The 26,507-nt window shown below is 40.9% G+C and overlaps 1 protein-coding gene across 2 annotated transcripts in view; it reads left to right on the top strand.

Annotated features, from left to right (window-relative positions):
* The window catches only part of SLC9A7 (solute carrier family 9 member A7), an 83,534-nt gene that overhangs the window by 43,627 nt on the left and 13,400 nt on the right, over positions 1-26,507 (top strand). Inside the window, exons 11-15 of one of the 2 annotated variants that reach the window (XM_069006444.1) lie at positions 419-530; positions 1,901-2,054; positions 19,054-19,113; positions 23,852-23,915; positions 26,414-26,496. In XM_069006444.1, coding sequence (XP_068862545.1) covers positions 419-530; positions 1,901-2,054; positions 19,054-19,113; positions 23,852-23,915; positions 26,414-26,496 — 473 coding nt within the window. The remainder of the gene's footprint in view (positions 1-418; positions 531-1,900; positions 2,055-19,053; positions 19,114-23,851; positions 23,916-26,413; positions 26,497-26,507) is intronic. The other variant, XM_069006451.1, reaches the window with a different exon arrangement.

The raw sequence follows: 26,507 nt of genomic DNA, 5'->3' as shown, positions 1-26,507 counted from the left end.
GGAGCCATAATGGGGTGGCCACTTGCTGGTGTTAAGTTGCTTTCCCCTCTGTATACAGCACTGTGTTTCTGTTGTTCCAAAACCTCAAAGTGGAATGGTGGTTGCCATAGTTGTTTAAAGCATTAATTTTCAAAGAAAAGTCCTCATTTGTACAATTGGTCATTTTAATACTACGTATAATTTCACTGTGCATTTAAAACGTTACTTGTATTAGTAAAAATTTGTATTTTGTGCAATGACTTCTCTATGCACAAGTTGCATAAAATGGGGAAAGTCTGCTTTAGATACACAGATGTAGGAAGAACACTGGATATCATGATGTAAACCTCTCACTAAAACAAAAGCTTCATGTTAAAGCCAGGTACCTAAGACTGCACACCTCAGGAAAAAGAAATCCTTAACCCTCAGCCGTAAACAGGTTGCAATCTTTTTGGGCAGAGCTGCACATATCTACCCCCTCTCCTTCTTGTTGAATTTGGGCAGAAGGCATAAGATCAGCTGGAGCTTTCAGCACATGATGATGTTTTCAGGTAAGAGCAAAAATGCTGGGCAATGCAAAAATTCTTAATTTTAACTCATACGCAATTGACAGAGCTTCCTCCTGCTTTTATGATCCACGTTCGTGCATCCTAAAGGGATGGCTTACTGATTATTGCAGTATGCCATCATGTATCTTTCAGCCTTTACAGAAAGTGCCTGGGGTGAGTGAGATCTTGAAATGCTACCTGCTCGCAGCAGGCAGCACCTCATGTTGGGAATAGAGCATTTTCATTTGAAGTGCTTGTGAAGGGCATGGGAGATTTGGGATGTACCTCTTCCAAAAGGTTATTTGTAGCTGAGATGAGGCTCATGTTGTGCAGAAACAGACACCTGCTGAGAAAATTGAGGTGTATTTATGGGTGCCTTTTCCCATTTAGTTGGACAAAGGTATTTGACTTAAGCTGCCTTATAATTTCTGTCACACAGATGACTGTTTAAGTTTGTCATTTAAGGCAAATTATGTATTGTGTGTCTAAACATGTGCATCCTCAAGAAGTTCCAGGGAATCCTCTGTACACAAGAGGGTGTAAAGAGGATGGAGCCAGGCTATTTTCGGTGGTGCCCTGTGCCAGGCCCAGAGCTAATAGGCACAAACTGGAACATGTAAAGTTTTCTGTTTGAATATTGAAACTTTTTTTACTATGTCCAAGCATTGTCCAAGTTGTCCAGAAGGGTTGTGGCATCTCCATCCATGGAGATATTCAAAAGCCATCTGGATGTGGTCCTGTGCAACCTACTGCAGGTTGAGCACGGGTTGTTCAAACAGGGGAATTGGACCAGATGAACTCCAGGGGTTCCTTAAAACCTTAACCATCCTGTGATTCCTCTACATAAGAAGTCTGCAGATGGCCCCATGCCATGTCTCGTTCTTGCTAGTGAAGTCTCATAACTGGGAGCAAGGGAGACGAGGAAATACATAGTCTGCCTGTGATCATGTTATTAACTAGAATATTTTTATAGCTGATAAAAATGTCATATCAAGAACTCACATTTCAATTATGGATTCAACTGGAAAAGTGACTTTTCATCTGGATTCAGGGAGCTGCTTGAGTTACATAATGTTTTGCTGTTGTCCACAACTTGCTTGTTTCTGTCTTCCTTTTCTGTTAGTTTCTGGAAGCATTTGCACCTTTTCATAGCACTTGTGGATTCTGTAAGTTACAGAAAACCAGGAGGGCACATTCTGTTGTAAATCATCCCAGGGCATAATTTATCAGGGTATCTAAGGAATTTAAAACTTCCTGGAGCCCAGTACTTTCTGCCTGACACTTTGTGGCATGGAGGGAGCAAGGAAAGATGCTGTGCTATCCACTGCCACAGCTGCACTTCTGAAGCTCTGTTATTTCATTCTTTTTGATAGGTCTCAGGGGAGCCATGGCATTTGCTCTGGCTATACGAGATACTGCTACCTACTCTCACCAAATGATGTTCTCAACAACTCTGCTCATCGTGTTTTTCACTGTGTGGATTGTTGGTGGAGGTACAACCCCCATGCTGTCATGGCTGAACATCAGGTTGGTATGCAGCTGTGTGCTGGGAAAACTTCACTTTTCAAGAGGCAGCTATGCTAATTTGGCATAGTTCTACAGAATTTGTTTGATGTTTGCTAGAAGCATTTAGAACATGGTATTTTTAATATATGCGTGTAGGTATTTAGAACATGATATTTTATAAAGGAAGATGCTAGTGCAGTCTGGTGAAGAAAATGTACTGATGCTGCTGGGATTCAGCCTAAAGGTGCTCTGGTGCTCTGCAAGTAGGTATCTAGGTCCTTGTCAGTCCAGTAGGATATGGAATAGTGTTGTCTGATAAAGCAGCTCTATATTGAAAAGAAAGAATTAATCTAGTCCCCTATAAATTTCATATTATATTAAGACCATTCCCTGTCCTTTGGCTCTTTGTAATGGGCCTGTTAAGGTTTTTAACTTCAGTGGATTCTTTAATGGGTGGTGCTAAGCCAAATACTTTAAACAAAATCTGATGCTATCTAAGCAACTGGGATAAATGGGGTCCTGCTGGTCTTCTGGGTGTATTTCCTCCTGTTTTGAGGAGATCTGTGAAAATGGTAAGTTGCATGATTATAGATGTTTGACTATAAATCCTGCCTAATACTTAGTACTTTTGACTGCATGTATTTTCATACTTGAGAATACATATCAAGAGATGTGCTAGAGAATCACAAATCAATCATTGTTAAAGATGATATATATTAAAATTCTGGAAGTTTTGGCAGTTTGGGAGACGAAGATGTTGCACAAGCCCTTTAGTGCAATTTTTATATGTAAACTATTCGTGCTCTTTGGCACTTGAAAATTTTCTTATTTTCTAATTGTGTTAATCAGAATGTGAAGCCCACTCTTGTGATAGGATAGGAAAAAACCATCCTAGGTAAAACTGGTTTCAGTCTTTAGAATTGATCATTCTCAGGGGCTGGTAACTGCTTTTGGAAAACTTTAGTGAGCTGCTTGCAATAGGTAGCAGGTGCTTTCCAGTTGGGCAAATAAAAAGGGTAGGATTCCCATAAATGCTTATGAACTCTTCTCATGGAAGATAGCATACTTCCAACTGTACATGGATGCTTCAGTATCTTGTCTCTGACTAACAGCAAACGTTGGGAAATCGGGTTTTTCACCAGAAAGAAGCAACACTTCATGCAGTCAGGCTCTCTGCAGGTCATAACATTAATGATAGGTAATGCAACATCTGGTGTGAAGTCAGAAATAAAGCCAGTGTCAGCATAGTTGTGTCATTAAAGGCTGTGAGATACCACACCCTGATGATGTGATAGTTATAACAGCTAGCATCCTTCAAGCTTTTTGTTCTGTTGCCTGTACCTCTTTTGTTGAGGAAGCATGGCTGGGTAGTTCCTTCAAACCTTGTCACCCAGCAAGGGACAGATGTGCTGCTGACCAGCTAAGTGAAGAGGAATTGTGTTCAGTGGGCCTGTATCAGAAGGCAGCTTCTGAGTGCAATCGACCATTACCTCTGCCACAGGGCTCTTTCAGTCCTCAGCAGTAGGACAGGACTGAATTCTTCCATATGGCCCAGCTGTTGGCCAACTGCAAAATGGTTCTGAGGTCACAGCCTTTTTTCCTCCTATCCTCGTCCATCAAAACCAGGAAGCATCCAGGATTATGCACTTACTCCTTTAGCTAATCTAGTTCAGAAGTGAGGCTCCACAAGCCTGGCTGATGAGCTGGTCCTGCAGGCAGAGAGGACTAACACCATATCCATTCTAGGCTTATCCCTCAAGGTGGCTAGACTTGCAAAAGTCATTAGTGTGACCAACAGGGCAGAACATCTGCAAAGGCTATTGATTAATTAAATCCCAATATCCACGGGCAAAAGACCCTCTAACTAATTAAAGTTAGAAAGCAGTAGGTTTATTCAGGCACTGGCGGGTGGCACGGGAGTAGCCTCCCAAAGACATGCCAGCAAAGTGCAAGGTTCTTCGTTCTCTATTTATTACACAAAGTTTACATCTTCTACATATGTATGACCCCAGCACCTCCCATCCTCCGCTTTGTATTAAAATGAAATCCTTGGTCTTTCACGCGTGCGCAGCTTCTCTCTTGAATTGGGTCGGTGGTCTCGAATTGGGTCAGTGGTCCTGAAAGATGAAGTCAGGAATGTCTTCCTCACGGTAACCTGTTTACCTTCTTGCTGTTGGCAGGCCTTCATGACCTCTTGGCACAGCCCAAGATCTCCTCCTTTTGATTAATTACTATGAAACCCAGGTGCTGTTCTTAGTTCTATTGGTTTCAATTGGTTTCAATTTATTTTGATGACAGTTCATTTATTCTGTTTCCTTCTACAAACAAAACTTAAAACAAAATATAATGGCAAATAATACAGCACTTAACTCTAGCTTAAGCATCTACTGATCATTAACTTATCTTTTGTTTCTTTACTCTGTATCTTAATTAATACAAATTTCTTCTAACTCTTAGCTAAAATTTTAACCTTTTAGAACCTTGACTCATTTCCCCACTTCTTCTTTAGGATTAGTAAATTCTTTTACTTATATATAGATTCTTCTTCATCCATCCAAGTTGTACAGTAGGTGTCTTTTAAAATTATACCATATGCCTTTGATGCTGAAGTCAAGGTTGCTATTTGTTGTAGCACTCTCCAATTCCAAACAAATATTACAACAGACAAAATTAAACTTATACTAACTAAAGTAAGTAAAACAATAATTGGGTGAACTAGGGCATTAAGTAAACCGGTTGCTGTTGGTAGCCATCCAAAAAGCACATCCCACCAGTGATGAGATGAGTCTTTTTCTAATCTTTTAAGTACTCTCTGTATGGTCTCTGTGTCATGATGTATTGTAATTAGAGTTTTCTTTCCTGCATTTTTAGCTTCTTCAAGAATTTCTTTTAATTCATTATGTTTCAATAATTACGTGACTAAAGTTAAGTTCATTCCTATAGGCACGGGCAATATTTCTTGCACAGCAATCAAATTCGCTTTTATCTGTTGGTGCAATATAACAGCTGCTTGGTAGGAAAAGTCACAACCCTCAATAAAATTACAAATGCACAGGTTAAATTGAGTTTCATTCACAGTGATTTCATTCACCATTAGAGTAGGACATGCTGTTCTAAGGCATACACAACCTTGCCCTGCATATACAAGCAGGGTTGTTTGGTTAACAGAATGCATTTGAAAGTGACAAATGCTCTGCTCTGTACCTAAACAAATATCTTTGTCATCATTTAAACTTCTTTCACATAGAAATCCTAATTCTTCTTTTGTGGAACAGGATTTTAAGTTAATAGTTTTCCACTTCCCTTCAACTTCTTGTGCCCACATCCTGTGTTCAGAAGGATATAATACACTCCCCTCATGATTTAACCCTAGAGCAACAATTGGATGTATCAAGCTTACTGATGCATTGTGTATAGTCAAAACAAAAGCTGTTACCATGCTTGTCACAGGGTTATAGGTAAAATTGACTAAAACCCACCAGGATTGGAGCTCCTTTTCTAAATCTGAGGCGTTATCCCAAACAATTCTGTGAATTTTGGCAGGGAATGTGCTTTCTCCTCCTTCTCGAATGACTGAAGCAGCTACTGATTGCATCCACAAATGTGCTTTTGTGCATCTAAGGGCTAAGGAAATGTTTTCACTAGCTGTGCCTAGGGCATTAATGATTAATTCGTGGTGATGCTCTTCTATGTCCTCCCACTCTGGCAATATTTTGGATAATTTCCATTGGCTAGTGCCCAGTGCTAATAAGGAGGATTGTAAAGGTTGTTGTAATTTAACCATATTGCTCCCAATTGCTGTCAATTTGTTCATTAATATTTCTGAATCTATTGTGTTTAAAACTCCCAATCCTGTTCCCAGTAATCCGGTAAGATCTCCCTTTTTTCTATACATGTGGGGCATATGTTTTTGCAGCCAGGTGGTCCAATCCATAAAAGAGGTTTTAAGAAATGGGGTACACTCTGATCGAATGGCGGAGGCGTTTACTTGCATTGCTACTTCTAGCCGCTTCAATGACCATTCTGGATTAACTAACAACTTTTGAATCCATGTTTTTTTAACAGCATAAGGCCCAATATTGGTAATTATGGGAACTATGGGTCTTAAAGCAATTTGAATTGAAGCAGTTGTGGTTTCTCTTAATTTGGTGGTGCTGGTTTATTTGCTTTATCTTCAGCCTTTTGAGAAGCAGTGCAAACTTGGGTTATGTTAAAGTCAATTTTAAAATCTTTAACTGCACATCCCTCTATTTTAAGTCTGAACTCAGAACAGCTACTTAAACATTTGTCACAGCATTCTGGGCCTATTTGGATAAATTTCATGGGTTCTTGGTGAGCTTCATGGAATCCGTCTTGAACGAATGCATATTCACATCCCCAAACGTTATTTCCTTCCCAAACAGTTGCATTTGTAACTCTTAACATCTGACCCAGAGACTGACGGGAGTGAGGGTCATAAGCCTTCCCTTGGCACTTATACACACCAGTCACCTTATATGTACGTGGTATTGCACTACCTACAACAGTGGTTATAGCAATAATCACAAAAACTATAACCCCCCAAATTGTACCTATTTGATTATTCATTTTAAAATGGTAAGCTATTCTAACACTTTACCCACACACACTATTTACTTTCCCAAGTAAGTTTTAATTTCAGTTCGTTGTCACCAGGGTTGACTTTCCAGAATTCTTCAGGAGCTTTCTTTACTTGGGTGTGATGAATCCAGGCACTCTCTTCCTTGATCTTGATTGAAGTGAAGGTGGTGAGGAGCACCTGGAATGGTCCTTCCCACTGCGGTTCCAGAGTTTTTTCTGCAAAAGACTTGACATACACATAATCCCCAGGTTGTATATCATGTACTGGCCCATCCAATTCTCTGCTTTGAGCCCCAGCCACGTTTCTCAATTTCTCTAAGTTGTGTGTTTAAGGCCACCATATATCTGTGTAGGGTTTCTTCTCCTACTTGAATGGGAGTTGTCCCCTCTTGGACCCCGTATGGTCTTCCATACAATATTTCAAAAGGACTTAGTTTTTCTTTTGTTCTTGATTTGATCTGAATTCATAATAGTGCTAATGGAAGAGCCTGAGGCCAAGGTAATTTTGCCTCTTGTCCTAATCTAGTAATTTGTTGTTTAATCAAATGATTCATTTTCCCCACATGGCCACTAGACTGAGGATGATATGGAGTGTGAAGTTCTCAGTCTATGCCTAGGTGACAGCTAATTTGCTGCACAATTCTCAAAATAAAGTGTGGCCCTCTATCTGCGGACATTGTGGCTGGGAGCCCAAAACACGGTGTTATTTCCTGTAACAATACTTTTGTTGCTTCTCGTGCTCTGGCAGTTCTGGTAGGGAAAGCTTCTGGCCATCCTGAAAAAGTATCTGTTAACACCAATAGGTATCGATACCCTTCTTTCCTGGGCAGCTCTGAGAAATCAATTTGCTATTGCTGCCCAGGCCCATAGCCTTTCCCAATCTGTCCAAACTTTGGTTTAGGAATATTCTTGGGGTTAGTTTGGAGGCAAAGACTACACTGACAGGTTACTTGAATTACAGTAGCTTGCAAATTTCTGGCTACAATTGTGTCTTTTAAGTAGTTTTACAAAGCGTCTATTCCCCACTGTGTTTTCTCATGTTCTTTCACTAATGACCATAACATGTAAGAGGGGATTACGAGCCTTCCTTTCTCTTCATCTGTGATAGCCCACCTTTCCTGGTTATAACTTCCATTTTCCTGTGCAATAAGTTTTTTATCTTTTTTATTATACCTCACCTTACCTTCAATGGAAGTTTGTCCATCTGGGATTAAGGCTGCTTCTACTGCCTCAATAGTTACCTCACTTTTAGCTGCTTCTTTTGCCTTTCTGTCCGCCAGCTCATTTCCTTCTTCCAATTCAGAGCTCACTTTCTGGTGTGCTTTGATGTGCATGATGGCCACTTTTTCAGGTAGTTGAACTGCCTCCAATAATTTTATTATTTCTTGTGCATGTTCAATGCTTTTCCCTTGTGAGTTTAGCAGTCTTCTTTCTTTTCAAATGGCCCCATGTGCATGAACCACCCCAAATGCATACCTTGAGTCTGTATAAATATTGATTTTCTTTCCTTTTGCTAGTTCTAAAGCTCAGGTTAAGGCAATTATTTCAGCTATCTGTGCAGAGGCGTTGGTTGGTAATGGTCCAGACTCTATTACTTCTCTGTTTGTGGTAACTGCATACCCAGCACGTCTTTTCCTACTGATAACATAACTGCTTCCATCAGTGAACCAGGTCTCAGTGTCCTCGAGAGGAGTGTCCTTCAGATCCAGGCGGCTGGAGTAGGTGGCTTTGATGGTCTCCAGGCAATCATGGATCACTGGTTCTCCCAGACTACCACTGAGGCTTAAGCTGGGTTCACAATATTAGTTACCACAATTTCTACATCATCTTGTTCTACCATTATGGCCTGGTACTTCAGGAATCTCTGTGGGGAAAGCCAGTGTCTGCCTTTCACCTCCAGGACTGCTGACACTGTGTGGGACACTAGCACAGTCATCTTCTGGCCCGGGGTGAATTTGCGTGCTTCCTGGATGTTCACAGCCACTGCCACAACAGCTCTGAGGCACCCTGGCCATCCCTTAGCTGCTGCATCCAGCTCTTTAGAAAGGTAGGCGACTGCTCTGCGATATGGGCCCAGGTCTTGTGCTAGTATTCCTAATGCAATCCCCTGCTTTTTGTGGGGAAAAAAAAGAATGGCTTACTCACATCTGGAAGTCCCAGGGCTGGAGCTGACATGAGGGCCTTCTTTAGTTGGTCGAAGGCTCATGTAGCTTCTTTCGTCCATTGTAGGTCTCTGTTTCCTTCCGCAACCAAGCATATAAGGGTTTAACCAACAACCCATAATTATAAATCTACAGTCTACACCACCCCATCATGCCCAAAAAGGTTCTCAGTTCCTTTACTGTTTGGGGTTTTGGGGTCCTTGTGATCCTTGCTTCCTTGTGATCCTGTCCTAAGGTTCTTTGTCCAGCACTTATCATAGCCCAAGTACACAACTGTTTGCCTCACCATCTGGGCTTTCTTCTGGGATACTCGATATCCCTGTAGACCCAAAAAGTTTAAGAGGCTTACCATCCACTCCACACAAGCCTCTTGAGTTTTAGTAGCTATCAGGAGGTCGTCCACATATTGTAACAGCTGTCCTTCTCCCAATGGGGTTTCCCAGCATTCCAGATCTCTTGCAAGTTGCTCCCCAAATATTGTGGGGGAGTTTTTAAATCCTTGGGGTAGCACAGACCATGTGAGCTGGGCTTTGCATCCAGTCTTGGGATTTTCCCATTCAAATGCAAAGATTTTCTGGCTAGCCTCATGGAGAGGAAGGCAAAAGAAAGCATCCTTCAAATCTAAAATGGTAAACCAGGTTAGTTCAGGTGTTAAACAGGTTAATAAAGTATAGGGGTTGGCAACCATTGGGTATAAGTCCTCAGTTATTTTATTAACACCTCTTAAATCTTGTACTATTCAGTATGATCCATCAGGCTTTTTGACAGGTAAAATGGGAGTATTGAATTCAGATTTGCACTCTTTTGAAAGTCTTATCTGCAAAAAGTTTTCAATTATTTTAATTGAATAATTAAATATTAAAAATAATTATTTTAATAGAAGTTTTCAGGCTAATTCCTTCCCTGTCTTCCTTTTTCAAAGGATATTGTTTAATTCTAACTGGTTGTTTTCCTTCTTTAAGCTTAACTTGTACAGGGAGTGCATTCTTTGCTCTCTCTGGTATGTTAGAAGCCCATACCCCAGGGAATACTTGATCTATTATTTTCTTGTTAGTCTCTTCTTAGTTTTCAATTTTGGTTTCATTTGCTATCAACATCAAACTTAACAATTTTATGTATGGTTGATCTTTAACCTCCAAAGTAACTTCCCCATTTTTAAATACTATTTTTGCCTCTAGTTGCTCCAGTAAATCTTTTTCCAAAAGTGCTGATGGAGCATTAGGCATGTATAAAAACTTACGAATTCCCCATTGTCTCCCAAGTTTATATTTCAATGGTTTGCAAGAGTATGATCTTTCAGATTGACCAGTTGCTCCCCTCACTACAACCTAATCATCTGTTATTGGCATTAAAGCTTTATTTAGCACTGAGTATATTGCCCCTGTGTCTATTAAAAATTCAATATCTTTTTCTTGGTTCCCCAGTTTAATTATAACCAGAGGGTCCCCTAGGGTGGGAACCTCCAGTCCCCTTCAGTGTTCTTTAGCACGAGCAGCCACCCCCTCCCTCTTTTGGTCTTCTCTTCTTTGATGATCGCCTTTTCTTCATTCTGGGCATTGGTTCTTCCAAGTTCCAATTTTCCTGCAAAACGTGGGCTGATTTCTCCCTAACCAGCGTGGTCCTTGCCCATGTCCCCCTCCTTCTTTTTCTTTTACTATTGCTATTAATTTCCTCATCCTTTCCCTTATGTCCTTCTTCTTTATTGCTAAAAACTCTCCATGCTTCTTCTAGCAAAGTCTCTAAATCTCGTGCTGTTGGGCCCCGTATTTTCTGAAGTTTGTGTCAAACGTCCCCTGCAGATTGTCCTAAAAATAAGCTCACCAGGTGCTGCGTCCCTTCCTCATGTTCGGGGTCTCATGTTGTATGATGACACAGTGCATCTCGGAAATGTTCTAAAAACTCAGAGGGTGTTTCAGAGGGACCTCGCTTAACTGCATATAGGGCTGACCAGTTTATGGTTTTAGGAATTGCCCTCTCCATCCCTTTGCTATGAAATCTTGGTAATCCTCTAATCTTTCCATGTCACTGTCATCATTAGGATCCCAATGCGGATCTTAGAGAGGAAAAACATCCTTAACTCTCATTTGTGTTATTTTGCAAGCATCCTCTGCTAAGCCCTCTGCTGCTTTCAAAACGAATCATCTTTCTGTCTCTGTAAGGGCATCTAACAACAGTTGAAGATCTAACCAGTCAGGTCTATGTTGCTTAACCATAAATCTAAATTTCTTTGCAACGCCTGTTGGGTCGCTCCGATAACGTTTAGCAATCTTTTCCCAAGCCTCCAGATCTACTGTCACAAAAGGGATTTTCACTAACATTGTTTTTCCCTCAGAACTTACTGCCTCTCTCAAAGGTGCTTGTATGATTTCTTTAGCTTGTTTCTGCGTCCGGGACACTACAAGGCTCTCTGGGGAAAGCAGCTCTTCCCCTTCACTGTCACTGCTGGGCAATAGTAAAGCTTTAGGGGTCTTTTTCCAAGAGGGTATGGGTGAAGTGGAAAATAAAGCAGAAGCTGAAGTTGGGACTGGAATTGATTCAGCTGTACCTGGAGCTGGAGTTGAAATGGTAATAGCTTTAATTGGAGTAGGGGATGGAACATAAGCTGGAGTTGGGATCGAGATCAAAGTTGGGGGGTGAGATAGGAGCTGGTCCCCTGGGAAATGAGGTGGAGGGTGATGTAGGAGTCAATTCCTCTCTTTTAGGAGGTGGTTTAAACAAATCCCCCAGCTCTTGCTCCAGTGGGTCAGCTGGATACACTTTATCAGGGTGTGTGCAGCATTGGTTTATTGAACAGGTACTGCAACACTGTTTAGGCTTTCTCTCATTAATTTCATTATCCTTTTCTAGGGCCAATACTAAGGGATTGAAAGGGGGCTTAATTCCACAGTCCCCCCGCCACTTGGGGTGGTTTCAGAGGGAGAAAAATAAATCAGTGTAGGTTGCCTCTTCCCATCTCTGCTCTTGTTTCAAAAAAAGCATAAGCTGTAATAGGGTCTCATAATCTACAGTTCCAGCTGGTGGCCATCTAACACCTTCTTTGAGCTTATAAAGTGGACACCATTGTGTGCAAAACTTGATAAGAGTCTTTCTGTTTTTTGTGCCACCACAACCCACTAATTCTTTCCAGTGTGTCAGAATACATCCTAAAGGACTAGTTTGAGGGATTTCTTTACTCTGGCTAGTTCCCATTACTTTCTCTTACAGCCCTTTCTGCACGGTCCACACCTCAGGTTAAAATCAACTTAAAGGGCTGTCAGTACTGGCTACACTTTCTGCACTGGGTTACAAAACAATAATAACGTCTGGTACAAAACTCACACTGCCATAATGTCCACACACAAGGCTGGCTTCTAAATGCACTAAAAATTACAGAAATTTCTACAAACACAAGCTATTCCACTCACTTTTCAAATTCCTATATTTTGCTACCAGTTGCTCCCATTCCAAAGCTACCAAGTTACCTCTCGGGGTTTGATATAGCTTTTAAATGGAAAATTTTCCATTCTCGAATTCTTAGGGGTCTAACTCAAACCGATGAGGTAAACGAAGTTTTATTTATCTAGTCAGCCGAAGAGGAATTTAAACTTACTTTTGCTTAGGCTGCAATTATAACTTTTGACATAGGATGGCGGTATTATCTTTAAAATACACCTCAGACTGCAAATGCTGTCTATCGCTTCTTAGGGTCCGAGCCCTTTTAGCGTGAACACCGGGTGTTACAGCCCCTACCGTCGCCTCGTAATCAAATATACACCCCACAATTACAATAAAAATAAAATAAAAACACAGCACACAGCGTTCACTTTCAAACATTCACCATACACGCTTTGTCTTTCTCCAGCCGCCTCGCTGCGGGTCCAAACTCCTCTCTTGCTCCATGCTAAGCACGTCTCAAGAAACCCTCACACAGCCGCTCACACAATTAAAACACACCCACAACAACATAAACAACCGTGCCCTTTACGCCATAACACACAAGGATTTGCCTTTAACACTGCTAGCCCCGAATTGCTAGCAGACCAAAACCAAGCTCTCCACGGCACAGCCAGCGGCACAATCCGCTCTGCCGACAGGCACCGCCTGAGCCTCCCCGGGCCGGCACCGCAGCTCCGCAGCCTTCTGCCGGCCGCTAGACACGGCTGCAGCTTGCGAGCACACCACACAGGCACCAGCTGTGCGTGGGACGTCTCCCTCCGACTTTCCGACGGCCTTCTGTGACCACGCGTACGCCTTACAGGTTCCACTGCTCCAGTATTTCCTTTAAACATACCGTGTTGTCTGGAGTTTTAGTAGTCCGGAGTCCTTGTCTCTTGCTGGATGAACAATCCGGGCAGCAGAGCCCTCTCTCCAGGAATATTCCGGGGGCGCCCCGAGGGATCCACCGGCCAGGGCTGGTCTCACAGCCAAGCAGAACTTTCTCCGGCCTGGCTCACCAGAATGATTCGTTAAATCCCAATATCCACGGGCAAAAGACCCTCTAACTAATTAAAGTTAGAAAGCAGTAGGTTTATTCAGGCACCGGCGGGCAGCATGGGAGTAGCCTCCCAAAGACATGCCAGCAAAGTGCAAGGTTCTTCGTTCTCTATTTATTACACAAAGTTTACATCTTCTACATATGTATGACCCCAGCACCTCCCATCCTCCGCTTTGTATTAAAATGAAATCCTTGGTCTTTCACGCGTGCGCAGCTTCTCTCTTGAATTGGGTCGGTGGTCTCGAATTGGGTCAGTGGTCCTGAAAGATGAAGTCAGGAATGTCTTCCTCACGGTAACCTGTTTACCTTCTTGCTGTTGGCAGGCCTTCATGACCTCTTGGCACAGCCCAAGATCTCCTCCTTTTGATTAATTACTATGAAACCCAGGTGCTGTTCTTAGTTCTATTGGTTTCAATTGGTTTCAATTTATTTTGATGACAGTTCATTTATTCTGTTTCCTTCTACAAACAAAACTTGAAACAAAATATAATGGCAAATAATACATCACTTAACTCTAGCTTAAGCATCTACTAATCATTAACTTATCTTTTGTTTCTTTACTCTGTATCTTAATTAATACAAATTTCTTCTAACTCTTAGCTAAAATTTTAACCTTTTAGAACCTTGACTCACTATGGTACCATTCATAGAGAAGTAACTGCCCAAAGGCAACTATTGAAGCAGTTTTGAGTGTTTAGCTGTAGTTTTGGGGGGATATTTACCCACCCTTATGAGTAAGCAGTAATTTTAACTGTCACTTGTTTGGCATGGTTAACAGCTAATTAAGGGGTAAATTTCCTGTTAAGGGAAGGATAACAAATATAATAAGGGAGCTCTACATAGGAAGCATTTTAGAGAGCTGCGTGGGTCTGCCTACAGCTGCCGACGCTGACTTGCCAGAGATGGAGTCTGCACCTTCTGGGCCTACGTGAAATCAGATTTGTGCCAGGAGGTGGAGGCCGTGTGCAGCTGTAGAGAATTAGAAACTCCGTGCTGGTGAGGTACCCTCAGTGGTTAGAACGTTTTCTACTGGAAAGAAAAGTCCTGATTTTACAGTTGGTTTGTTTTTGGTTTTGGGTTTTTTTTTAGGGAAAAATTAGTTTCCAGATGAATTTTAAAGTTATGCTAATTATCTGTTTTCCATCCCCTTCTACCCAGTGGAAGAGGTGAACAGGAGGAGATGACGATGAGATAATGTCCCAGTGCCTCGCTCAGCAGCAGAGTGTATAGTGCTGATGCAGCCCTGAGGCTGTGCAGTAGGTAACTTGTCCCTAGGATGCCTTCTGAGCCTTGGTACTTGCCCATTAAGTTCCATTGCCAGAGGCTGGAAATAAGTAAGGGTCGCATACAGGATTATTTAGCAGAAAAGAGATTATAAAATAAAAGGTGGTTTGCTTCCTAGATAAAGCGAAGGGGTGTAGAAAATTAATGCCATGTGTATGTTGGACTTAAATGTCAGGATTTGTGGGGACTCCTAAGAGTCCAGTTCTGATGTGAAGGTCATACCAGCTGTATCCTGGTTGATGGAAGGAAGGAAGGAAGCAAGGCAGGCAGGCAGGCTGACTAGTCAGCCATTACCAAGTCCTCATGAGGTAGTTGGCTTTTTTTTCACTGGATTTAAATAGAAGGCCCATGTCTGGGTAAGTCAGAGGAGCCAGGACAGACATCAAACCCAAAGGGGCTTATTTAAGGTGGTACCTGCATGATTTAAGTAGAACTGTACCAGGGAGCTGACTCCAGCCAGGACTGTCAGCCTGGCCTGATACCACTGAGTTCATGGGGAAGCAGCTGTGTGCATGCAAGGGGTATACCTCGTAAGAGACGGTCCAAATATCCCTCATCTGCCTCACGATCATTGCCAAGGACAGAGACTGAACACAGGAGTCCTGGCCTGGCTGAGGTGGGATGTCTGCCAAGTGTTGCCTGCAGGTGTGCCCACTGGGAACTGGTACGCATTCCTGAGGAAACTAATGCAGGTCACAATGGACTGTGCTGTTCTTGCTGCCCAGGCGGGAAGGACTGCGCTGAAGCGGAAAGGAATGACCTGTCCCATATGACCTGTCTTGTACCCATTTCCCAAAGCAATGGGGCTCATAACAATGGCTGTAGATTTCCCCACCTCTTGGCCAGTTGCCCCTCGCTGTTGAAAAGGACTATAAAGGGACTTTCTAAAATAACTGAGACGAGATCTCCCCACGGAAAGAAGACGAATCTATTGGCAGAAGACCACGAGGACTTTGTCTCATCCATTGGTAGCTATTCGCCCCTTTTCTTCCTCTTTACCCTTTTACTTTGTTTTCTTTATCTGTCTCTTTTTCTCTCCTCTATCACATTACCATGTTGTGGGCACTTAATAAAGGTGCACTGCTCTGATTAAAACTGAAATCCCCTGTGTCCTTTTGCACTCTGAGATCTATAAACGAACCATCAGGACCCTCACTTGTATTAGCGGATTGTGACACGCCTGCACAAGGATCCAGAGTTGCTTTGCTTAGTGGCTTAGAGGAAGAGGCACATGCCTTCTGGCCACACTGTTAATTGTGTAGAATTTGGGATGCATGCTTGGTTCTTTTCTTACTGTAGGTCCCTTCCCTCCCATGAAATGGAATATTAAAAGTAGGTAAAGGGTGAAGGGGTAACATGAAAATTAAGTTTTGGTAAAGTAAAAAGCAGTATAAGGAAGAAAATAGGCAAAAATACTCTTTGCCTCCTTCTGCTGGTCTAAAAATTTCAGATATTTGGATGAGCAGGTATCTTTGCAGATAGAGTGGGTTACCAGGGACCACTGACCAGGCTTTCACGTACATCTAAGCAAAGGACCTGTGGTTTGTAGCAGAGGCTTAACTTCAGTTTACTGCTCAACTGGTTGGAAAAGTGAGGTCACAACTTCAAAATCTGAGTAAAAAAATAACGGGATCTTTAGATGCTTTTGATTTCTGCCACTTCACGCTGAGAAAATTAAAAATTAACCGCAGAAACTGGAGTTAAAGCCATGATATAATGTGTTAGAGTTCCTTGGCTGACTATCAGTGAGACGCTTACAAGCATTTGGGTGGTAAACAGCCATATTTTCTTAGTAGCAGATTTTTTTTCCTTAGAAACTAAAGCATGACTTGGATATTAAAAATAATAGTCTCATCCTTTAAGACCTAAACAAAGAAACAATTTCCTGGCTGAAACTTTAACAGTCTCAGCAAACTTGAGAGCCATGTAAATCAAAACCACTGGCAAAATTCCTCTTTTCAAAAAAATAGCTGACTTCTTGTTTCATTTATCTGTCACAGGAAAAAAAGGAACTCCTAGCATTTGTATTGCAAAACAATGTGTTTTCCATTTTTCATTAGAGGTTAGCGACCTGGTTCTTTTCATGTTGAATGAAACAACACATAGATTAATGCCTTCCTCTCCTCCATAACCTGCAGCAAATGCAGAAGTTATTGCTTATTCTGAGGAAGTAATTTTAGTTATACTTGGCAACCTTTTTATAAATCTCAAAGCATTATACCTTACACTTTAAAATATTTTAGGTTTCTTTTTACCATAAAAGCTAAAGGTTGCACAGAAAATGTCAGCTTAGATATTTAGTGCCTTATGTCTGATTTGCATACACAATCTTTCAAAGATCTTTCTATTTAGTGATCTTTTTTTTCTGTAAAACAGAAAATTGTAAAAGAAATCTGGAGGCATTAACTCTTAGCCAGTTGTTGTGTGAACTACCTATCTGGGATGGTGGTAAAACTGTTGGTGTGGTGGCAGGCTCAGGTTATACTCCACTCTCTTACCCAGGGTGGTCCAGTGATAAAATGTGCATTTCTTACATAGCACGCCTTGGTGTGCTGGGTTGGCAGGAGGCGAGTGTTGATGCTGGGATCCAGCCTCATGCTGTGTTCCAGAGTGGTGTGGGGGATGTCTGATAGGAGGTTATATTCTCCTGTTTTGCAGCCTGTTTTCATTATTGTATTACTTAGATCCTTCACTGCCTTTAGCCACTCTCTGCTGCCCTTGAAGGCAGATGCACAGACACAGGGGCTGTCCCTTGCTCTCTGTTCCGAGCTTTTTCCTTGCCTATCTCTTTCTGTACTGCTTCTTCCAGTTGTCTTTCCCTATCTAGTTTTTCTATTCTTCCTCCTTTCCCAGTCTCTAGTTTTTCATAATCAGTCTTGAATCTCCCTTAAGAGTGGGGCAGTGCAGCCTCCGAGACCCAGCCTCACTCCTCTGGGCCTTTCCCTTAGTAGGAAAGAGATTACCTCTTCATCTGGAAGTCTGGAAATAAGCATGGGAGATATTTCCTGTTCTCTGTTCTTGTTCTCTGAAACACAGCAATTCACACTAGAGAGAAAAAGTGTGGGGAAGACACTGTAGGAGTTGGGTTGAGACACATCTAGAGCACATGGATGATATGAGTTGAACTGCCAAGTTCTGGCAAGCCTCAGCCAGCAGTTTCAGAAGTCATTGTCTTGGTTAGGTAAAATAAACAAATACCCAAAGACATCCTAAAAACAACCTGAGACAACTTTTTCTGATTCCAACGGGTTTTAGTGATTGAGTTTTAATTTTTTAAAAACATGGTGGTGGGAGTTCTCTTCTTTCTCAGTCATCTTCTGAGAAAAAACGGAACTCTTCCAAAATAGCTAAAATTTTCCAAAAATGCTGCACTCATTACAGACATCTGGGAAAACTTTAGTATACTAACTTGGCAAAGATACAGCAAAGAGAAAGGAGTCATAGAAGGGAAGTTATTGGGTAGTTCTTAGTTTTAGTTTTTGCTGTACATGCAGAACCACCTCAGTGATGGCCTTGGGGACCAGAGTACTCTGACCTGGAGTGTATGTTGGCATGGGAAAAGAGCTATTGAACCTGGAATCCAAAACAAAGCTATCTAAAGTCTGCTATTTGCCTTGACATTCAAGGATTAGATGAGTACATGCTCTTCATATCACAAGATATGGCCTTATATATTTGGTTAGTCAAGATGTCAGCTTTCAACCAGGGTGTGTACACCTGCTTTTTCTAAAGTGAGGCCTCTGTGGATTTCTGATCATCTGGGCTTTTATTTCACATAAGCAATATATAGTTCTTGACACATGCCTTCGTGGAAAAATATTGGCGAAAAAACCCCACCAGCTGCTAAGGAATGTATGTGAAAAATACTGGAAGCCAAAATGCTTTCATTTGTACCTAAAACCCCTCCACAAACACAACTAAAAAAGGCAAAGCAAGGAATAAAAACAGCTGTGACTAGAGATTAAATCAAATATTGATAGTCAATTGTGAGTTAAACCAGTGGAGTGATTTAGTTCTTGTTACCAGCTGGTTTGGAGTGCTCTGAAACCGGGCAGTACTGGTGACCCCTCTCATACCTGTATCACTTCCCATGGCTACTTCCTCTGATGATTTTCTTTTTCAGACCACATGCAGGTCTGAAGTGGTAGGAATTGTCTTAGATGGGCTCAGTCTGTGTGCAGCACCAAAGAGAGCTACTGAATGGGGTTTTCTGGGGGATGTAGTCTGTCATTAATACAGATGCTCTGCCAGTTGGGATCTGAATGAATGAAGAATATTACTGGATATGATTATGCCAATCACAAATTGCTGCTGTTGCTAATTTTGTTTTTTTGGTCACTTTGTCATTGCTCTGCCATTGTTGTTCATGTATCTTTTGTCTTTTTTTGATTGGGTAGGAGGTTTTTTTTTTGTTGGTTTGCTTTGTTTTGCTGAAGAGCTCTGTAGAGCCCCTATCCCATGAGCATTTTGTTACTCACATTGCATTCTTGTACTGTACCAGAGTTGGTGACCATATTCCATCGGTGGAAGAGATGAGTGAAAGCCACTGGCTGTATTTCAGGTGACACTGTGCTTTCCTTGATACCACATTAACCTGGTGCTTGGCTTTTTTTCATCTTTGTAACACTGAGTGTGTGCTCTTTTTCTATACTGTGGCATGCTGCTGCTGCTTCTTTGCTGAGAGTGCTGTACATGTTCCTCAACTCTGAGTCTATTCACTTATTCTGAGCTGTGGACATCATGTCCTTAGTCTAAAAAAACCGAAACTATAAAACACCACCTTCTTTAACTCTGTCTGTAGATATTTAATAAAGCAAAACTAGAACCTCTGGCCTTGGAAGACTTGAGAGCTGAAAATCATGGATTTGATCTCATGATTGTTAATCACAAAGGTATTATTAAGCACTGCTTGAGGTTATTTCCTATAACTCTTCAGGTTGGAAGGAACTTCATAGATCATTTAGCCCGGCCTCTTTGGGGATGTATTTTTAAAAACAGAGAGATATCAACAAGAAAACATCAGGATTCTGGGTTTTTTTAGAACAGATAACATGGTTAGAGAGAGAATTTAAAGTAAGATAAATCTCTAACTGACATCTATAGGGGGATGTATGTATATATATGTGTGTGTATGTACATATATAAAAACATACAGAATATTCATGTAAAGAAAGCTCTTTGGGATGGGGCAATGAAAAGTTTTTCATGTACCTTGTCATATTTGAAGGTTTCCAGCAAACTGCTAGATTTTCCAGAGATATAATGTGTTAGTTTGTACAGACAATCTGAGAACTATTATCTATTATACTCGTTCTTGGCTGTTGCCATAGTAATTACATATGCTAAATGCAATAATGCCTGGTATTTTGGTAACTTGCCATCTATGTGTTGTAGGGCCTTGGAAAAGCTTCTGAAGTATCAGAAGAAATGATGCCACACATTTTAAAATGATGTCGTAGAGAACTTGATGTAGTTCAATATGCCTTTTTACCATTCATTTCCATCCACTTAGTTCAGTTTTGTGTGTCAGCCACTTTCTCCCACACTGTTTAAATTACTGAATTATACATAAGCCTAATGTTTGAGAGATCAAATCTAAGTAGCTGCTCTCCTACATGTGATGCTGGAGTTGTAGTTGTGGGAGAAGGACCAAGAAGGCCAGGAGGCAGTTACGGGCAGAAATGCTGTGCTTTGGTGTTGGGTATTAGGAGCTCCAGACTAGTCCCTTTGCTATTACAGAGATATTAAAGCATGAAAAGCCTTTTTTTGCCTTAAAAATATATTTTCATTAGGGAGGAGTGAAGAAATACACTTAAGTTGGATTAATTTTTACTATAGCATACTCTCATCTACAGATTCCAATGACCTTCCCAAGGCTGAAATAAAGGTGTCTGAATTTTACATACTAGTAATTGTCTGTACTGAAGGAATAAGGTGTCTATCAGATACTGAAGTGATTCAAATGGGTGAAATAAATGGATTTTTCACCAATTTTGAAACATATATGCACTGTTACTCTGAAAACACTGCTCATCTTCTTCATCTGAAATCTTCTTTTTATTACCGTACTTATTTGGACACCCTTGGGGAATCCCCACACAGCTGCTGCAAAGGGCTCTCAGAAAGGGTGGAAGGGAAAACAAAGGTACTTGCTGGCATCTGCACTACCTTGGCCTTGGTTTTGCCACAGCTGCTGTGCCCCTCAGTCCTCATCACAGAGGTTGTGCCTCTTCAGTAAAACACGGTTTTCACCTAGCACTTGCTCACCTGCCTTTCTGCTATGGGGTTTGAGTAAAACAGCCCAGCCTTTAGCGAGGCTGCCCTCTCTGTGCCACTGACCTCTGGGAGGGGATCTGTGTAAATCCATCCAGTAACAGTTAAATTTTTAAAACAGGTTAAATAAATGAGAGCTGATACTGACCTGTACCGCACATTTAAATTACAGGAAGCTTTTAAAATATATTGAGCATGTGAAATGGATTTTTTTCTCTTCACCATAAGAAGAATATCAATGTTGAAGACATACATGCATCAGCTTTACTCATACTTTTAATTATTGAAGTAGTTAAGCAAGGATGAAGTAACTTAAGTGTTTTGGGTGCTTCTCTTCACTGTAAAGGAGGTTGGGAGAGACTTGCCTGGGTTTTGGTACTGTTTTTTTTTCAGGTGAGATAGGTGAGACTTCCGTAGAATTCTGGAGGCTGGGCCTGCAAAAAACTGTGATGCTTGTCATGACATCAGGGTATATAAACCTGGAAACTTAAACAGGCAGTCTTGCTGCCAAAAAATAAAACTTCCTATACAATTGATGCCAGAGTAGAGGATAAGAGCATATTGTTTGAAAGATACAAAAAGTAGTTGTGAGAATTCAAAATGGAAATGTATTTGGTGTTAATCTCTGAACTGAGGAACAGGCTTTGAGAGCAAAATTTTTAAAAAGTGATTTATGGAAAAGAGTGAATTATAAATATTCAAAACATAAATTCATCTGAATAATAACTTTGAAAAAAATTTAAATGGACAGCTCTGTGGACATACTATTTCAATACTGAAAAGTACATCTGTAGTAAAAGGTTTTTCCTAAAACTTGAGCTATTTTAATATAGAAAAGTGCTCTTTTCCTCTTCAGCACAACAGCAAACCCAAATACCTGGCCTGAGATACACTGTGACTTTGCACTGAACAGTGTGGTTATCCTGCTTTGGTCCTCCATTAAGCCCCATTCCCCTGCCTAAGGGCAGTTAAAATCCTCAAAACAAATGCACAGCCTTGTAAGTTGAGATGCTGAATTGTTTGGTGTTCTTATGTAGTGTGAAGTGAATAGGTAACCCAGGGAGTAAAAACTATTTGGGGAATGCAAGCTATGTTCATCGTTTGGAATGAGCTTCTTGATCTCCCTATTCACACGGTCAGCTACACAACCAACATGAGCCTGGCTGCTATGCACAGCACATTGAACCTTCCCCCATGTGCAGCTGGAGTTTGGAAAGCCACAAATATTTTTCTGTTATTTTCATGTGTACTTATAAAGGAATGTGAAATCTTATATATATGTGTGTATATATAGATATATATTTTGCCATACTGGGTCGGTTTTCTGGTGTTGCTTGTCAGCTTTCTGCATTAGATAACCAGTTTCCCTACCCAAAACCCCTTCTCATGTAGTGATAGCCAAAGCAGTAACATCTCAGCCCTTGTAACCTCTCAGAGCTCTTGTGTGTGGTGTTTTCTTTTAGCGTGTGTTACAATGCAGTACTCAATCCATCTAACCAGTGTTCCCTTAAACTGGTGAATATTTCAGTTCTGAGGCTGGTCAGCGCCAATGAATTTCCAGGCTAAATGTGACTAAAGTTCAAGATGATTGTATATAGAAAAAGGAAGTGATGAGGAAAGAACAAGAAGCTCAGAAAAAAAGAAAAAAAAAAAATCCAAGCAAAGGACTGGGTCAGCACTAGTTTTATATGAGGCTGCAGAGCACCCTTCTGGATTTTTTCCCTGAACTACAGTAACTAATGTGAGGCCTTGAGCTAGCTGTGAGTTCACAAGGATGAAACTTCTCTTCTTCTATTGTACCAAAAAATGCTGCCCTGGAAGCTATTTGAAAGTGTTGTCTTTTTATTTGATCCAAGCATGGTGTCCCTGGGACACACAAATGATATGGTCTGGCCAGCAAGGTTCCCTTGGTCTCTGGTGATCCTTAGGGCTGTTGCATAAACACCATGGCTATAATTAGCTGACAAAAAATCTAAGTAACAAGGAAATTGCATTAAACCAGCTCAGTCCCTTCTAAGAGAGGAGAAGTGACGACGTTAACAAAATCTTATTGTCTGAAATGGCTGTTGCAGGTGTTTTCCCAAACTTATGATGTAACATGGTGGAACTGAAACACAACACATTTGAGACGGAGAATCTTATCTAACTTTTGAGGTTGGAGGTTTAAGTTCTACAAGAGGTGACAGAGATCAAGACATGAATAGGATATAAGATAGACAAGTCCAGTCTTAACAAATAGCTACCCCCAAAACAGACCAGAAAAACCTGAACATAATTACAAGGATTAAATGCCAATCTTGGATAGGAGCCCTATGTGCAAGGATGGTTCAGTAATAAGATGCTTTCTAACTAAGCAAAAGTGAGTAGACAGTTTCTTCTTAACATATTATTCTGTCAACATCCACCATCTCATTGCACAAACCCTGCCTCACTCAGATGGAAGGCTGCACTACAGGCCAATTGTTAGTCTGCTGTGGCTGTGCTGTGTTAGGTGAATGAAACTTGCAGAAAATTAATGTTGTGATTCTTTATAAAATATTTTCTGTGCTTCACATAGTGCATTAAAACTTGGAGTGTGCGTGTCTTTCCAAAATAATGTATTTCAGCCATTCTCAGGTTTATCTGGAAGTTATTTTCTGTGGGAGATATTTAGGCTGGACTTTATCCTTGGTTTCTGGTTTCTTCCCGCGGGACATGAGTGATACCCTCCACTGAAGAGGATGTCATCCACTTTTAAAGGCAAAAATAGTATTTTCCAGTGTTCTAAAAAAATTGGCAGCAAAGGTAAGCAGTTAAAGTTGGTGCTGAGATGGAGTTAAAGCAGTTTCTTGAGTGAAAAAGTATCTTGTTTATAGCTGTGTAGCTACAGGGGAGTAATAGACAGCTCTTCCTCAATCTATTCTTATAACCTCTCTGATGCAGCTTTGCCGGGTGCTTAAAGTGCTTTTAAAATGCATTCTGCCAAACTTGCAGCATTTGCAACCCTCAGTAACACCACTTGCTTTGTTTTCCTAATGTTTCTGTAGGGTTGGGGTTGACCCAGATCAGGATCCTCCACCTACTAATGACAGCTTTCAAGTCTTACAAGGAGTAAGTAATTATATAACTTCTCTATTAGGCTGATCTTATTTTATAACTAAGACAATAGAGAACTGCATGTATGCATGGATAAAACTTTTCTCTCCTAGCTGGCAAGTTAATAGGGGATTTTGCTTTATAATATTGAAAGCCCACTGAAAAACATTCAGTGATGTTAGCTGTAATGCTGTCATGTTCACGCTTTTGTGTATACTTAAGGCATCACAAACCTTCCCAAATCTACTAATACACTCTATATAACAGTGTGCTCTCCTCTTCCCCCACCTACCCAACATGCTTGCTTTTAGCGTGCTACTGCGTAGATAGTTCCTCTCAGTTCAGAGGTAATACTCTTGGCTCCTCTTCCTTAACTGATACCAAATTTTGGCCCTTGGACTTGCTTAGAATCCAAGATTAAGTTTGTTAATCTGATCTCGACTCTTGCATACCAAACCACAAGCCAGCTGGATCCTGCCTCGACTACCTATCACGAGTGAAGCAGAAGAAGCACTGGAAAATTGCCATTTGTATTCAGCAAACTGTTGCTGTGAATCTCTAGCGAAGCTTTCCGTGCATCAGTAACAACCCAAGAGTTGACTTTTTTTCCCTAAAATATGCTATTGGCAAACAAGATCATTGGAAAAATGTTGTTCATAGCAGAATTTTCAGTTTTGCTCATCTATAAACTGAGTTGATTCACAGGAGGAGTGAAAGATCTGGAAAAAACAAAACAGCTCAAAAATTCCTCAGGCTTAAATTGGAGTTTCCTCTGTCCAGACCTTGGTTTGCACTCTTCCAGAGTTCTGCTTGACACTGATTGCTCAGCAGCAGAGCTGGTTGCTTATGTAGGAACCTACAAGTCGCAGTTGAATGACAGGTGACTTTGGATCTAGGGGATGTTTAAGGAGTAAGTGCTGTATGATGATAATGGTGTTCAGGCTGATTAGAGATAGATTCATGTATTTGGGGTTAGCTTTCTTAGTGGTTTCTCCTGCTTTTTGGTTTTTTTATCCTTTCTTTTTCTTTCCCTGTTACATGTTGTAGAGGTAAGAGTTATTTGCTCAGGAAGCATCTCTTTCATTGAAGAAACTGCACTTTGGCATCTCTGTGTTCTTTGTAAAAGCCTGTGTCCAGCACAAAAAATAGATGCTGAAATGGTGGAGCTGGCTACCAGTAAGGGTGAATTTTGTTTTGGAACTATCTGGAAGCAACCAGAAGTCCAGGTCTCAAAACACCTTTCACAGTGAAGGCCACAATTATTGCATAAAACCAAGGTTAGGAAGTAGTATTGTGGTAAGATGGCTTTGGTCAGTTCAGACTGAGCTTGTCAGTAACTGAGGAATTGCTTTAACGGGAAACAGAGCATGGGTATTCTGTTCTCTCTCAGTGTCTGCTGTGGAAATACCTTGTTTGCTTTTTTCCCATGTAAACATAAAGAACTTACCCATTTGTTTCCCTCTTTAGCTGTGCATTGCATTGCTAATATAGTCCATTAGTCAGTTCCCTCTGGATTCATCTTCCTTTCACCAAGCCAAGATCAGCAGTATGTCACAGTTAAAGAAAATATATCATTTGGGATGGGGAGGGAGTGAAAATGTACTAAGTTTTAACTCTTGGTGGATCATGGATTTTTTGCAGGTCAGAAGTACACAGTGTAATCCTTCTTGTTCTTTTCTAGTAGTTTGGAAGATGATTCATACAAGGCATTCTTCTGTTTTCCTGTGTTTAACTCTGGCCTCTGGCCACAAACATCCCCCCACCTGAACAACAAACAACAAAACAAAAACAGAAAGCAAAGAATTCAAACCCTAAACAGTAACAAAAGTAAAAACAAATGCAGCTGCACACCAGCTGGTGTGATGATTTGCAGCACAGCTAGTTAAGAGATTATGTTTAGCACTATTAGCCCTTTCAAGGTTGATCCAGCATTTCTGAGATTTGCATGACCTCCCTCAATTATGATCTTTATATGGATTCTCTGTTAAGCACGTTTCTTTTAAATGTGATATATTTCACCAAGTTTCTGAGAATTTATCAGATATTGTAATTTCCCTTGTTCTTCCAAGGAAGCATCAGGCTTCAGAAAAAAACATCAAACCTAGAGTTAGAGTTAAGGAAGCAAACCAAGCAATGAATAGGAATTAGTCTTGGAATATCAATGAGGCTTATTTGTCAGTTTGGAAGTTATTTCTATATCCATTCCTATACTAACAGTGAGATAAGGTTTAGGCTCCAGGGAACTTGGTGGTAGAGGACTTGGTAACTTGAGGTAACTTGAGTGCAATGAAGACAGCCCGGTTTGCTGCAGTTGTTTCTGGTCTTTCTAAGGAAAGTAAACTCAGTATAAAGCAAATCTCCAAACAGCTTTCTTCTGCATTCCAAGTACAGTATTGAAGTAATTTGTTTTGGGTTTTTTTTTTTGACAGGACATTATAATATGAATTATTGGAGTGTATAATTTTTGGTTTTTCTGCCTGAAGTAATTGAATATGTTTTTATCTTACTTTTAGGATGGCCAAGATTCTGCGCGAAGGAACAGGACGAAGCAGGAAAGTGCTTGGCTTTTCAGGCTGTGGTATAGCTTTGACCACAAGTATCCTTTTG

Source organism: Aphelocoma coerulescens, chromosome 1 (assembly GCF_041296385.1).
Source record: "Aphelocoma coerulescens isolate FSJ_1873_10779 chromosome 1, UR_Acoe_1.0, whole genome shotgun sequence".
In the NCBI taxonomy this organism is placed as follows: Eukaryota; Metazoa; Chordata; class Aves; order Passeriformes; family Corvidae; genus Aphelocoma; species Aphelocoma coerulescens.
The sequence above is the reverse complement of the archived record's forward strand: the minus strand, read 5'-3'. Positions and strand labels throughout refer to the sequence as shown.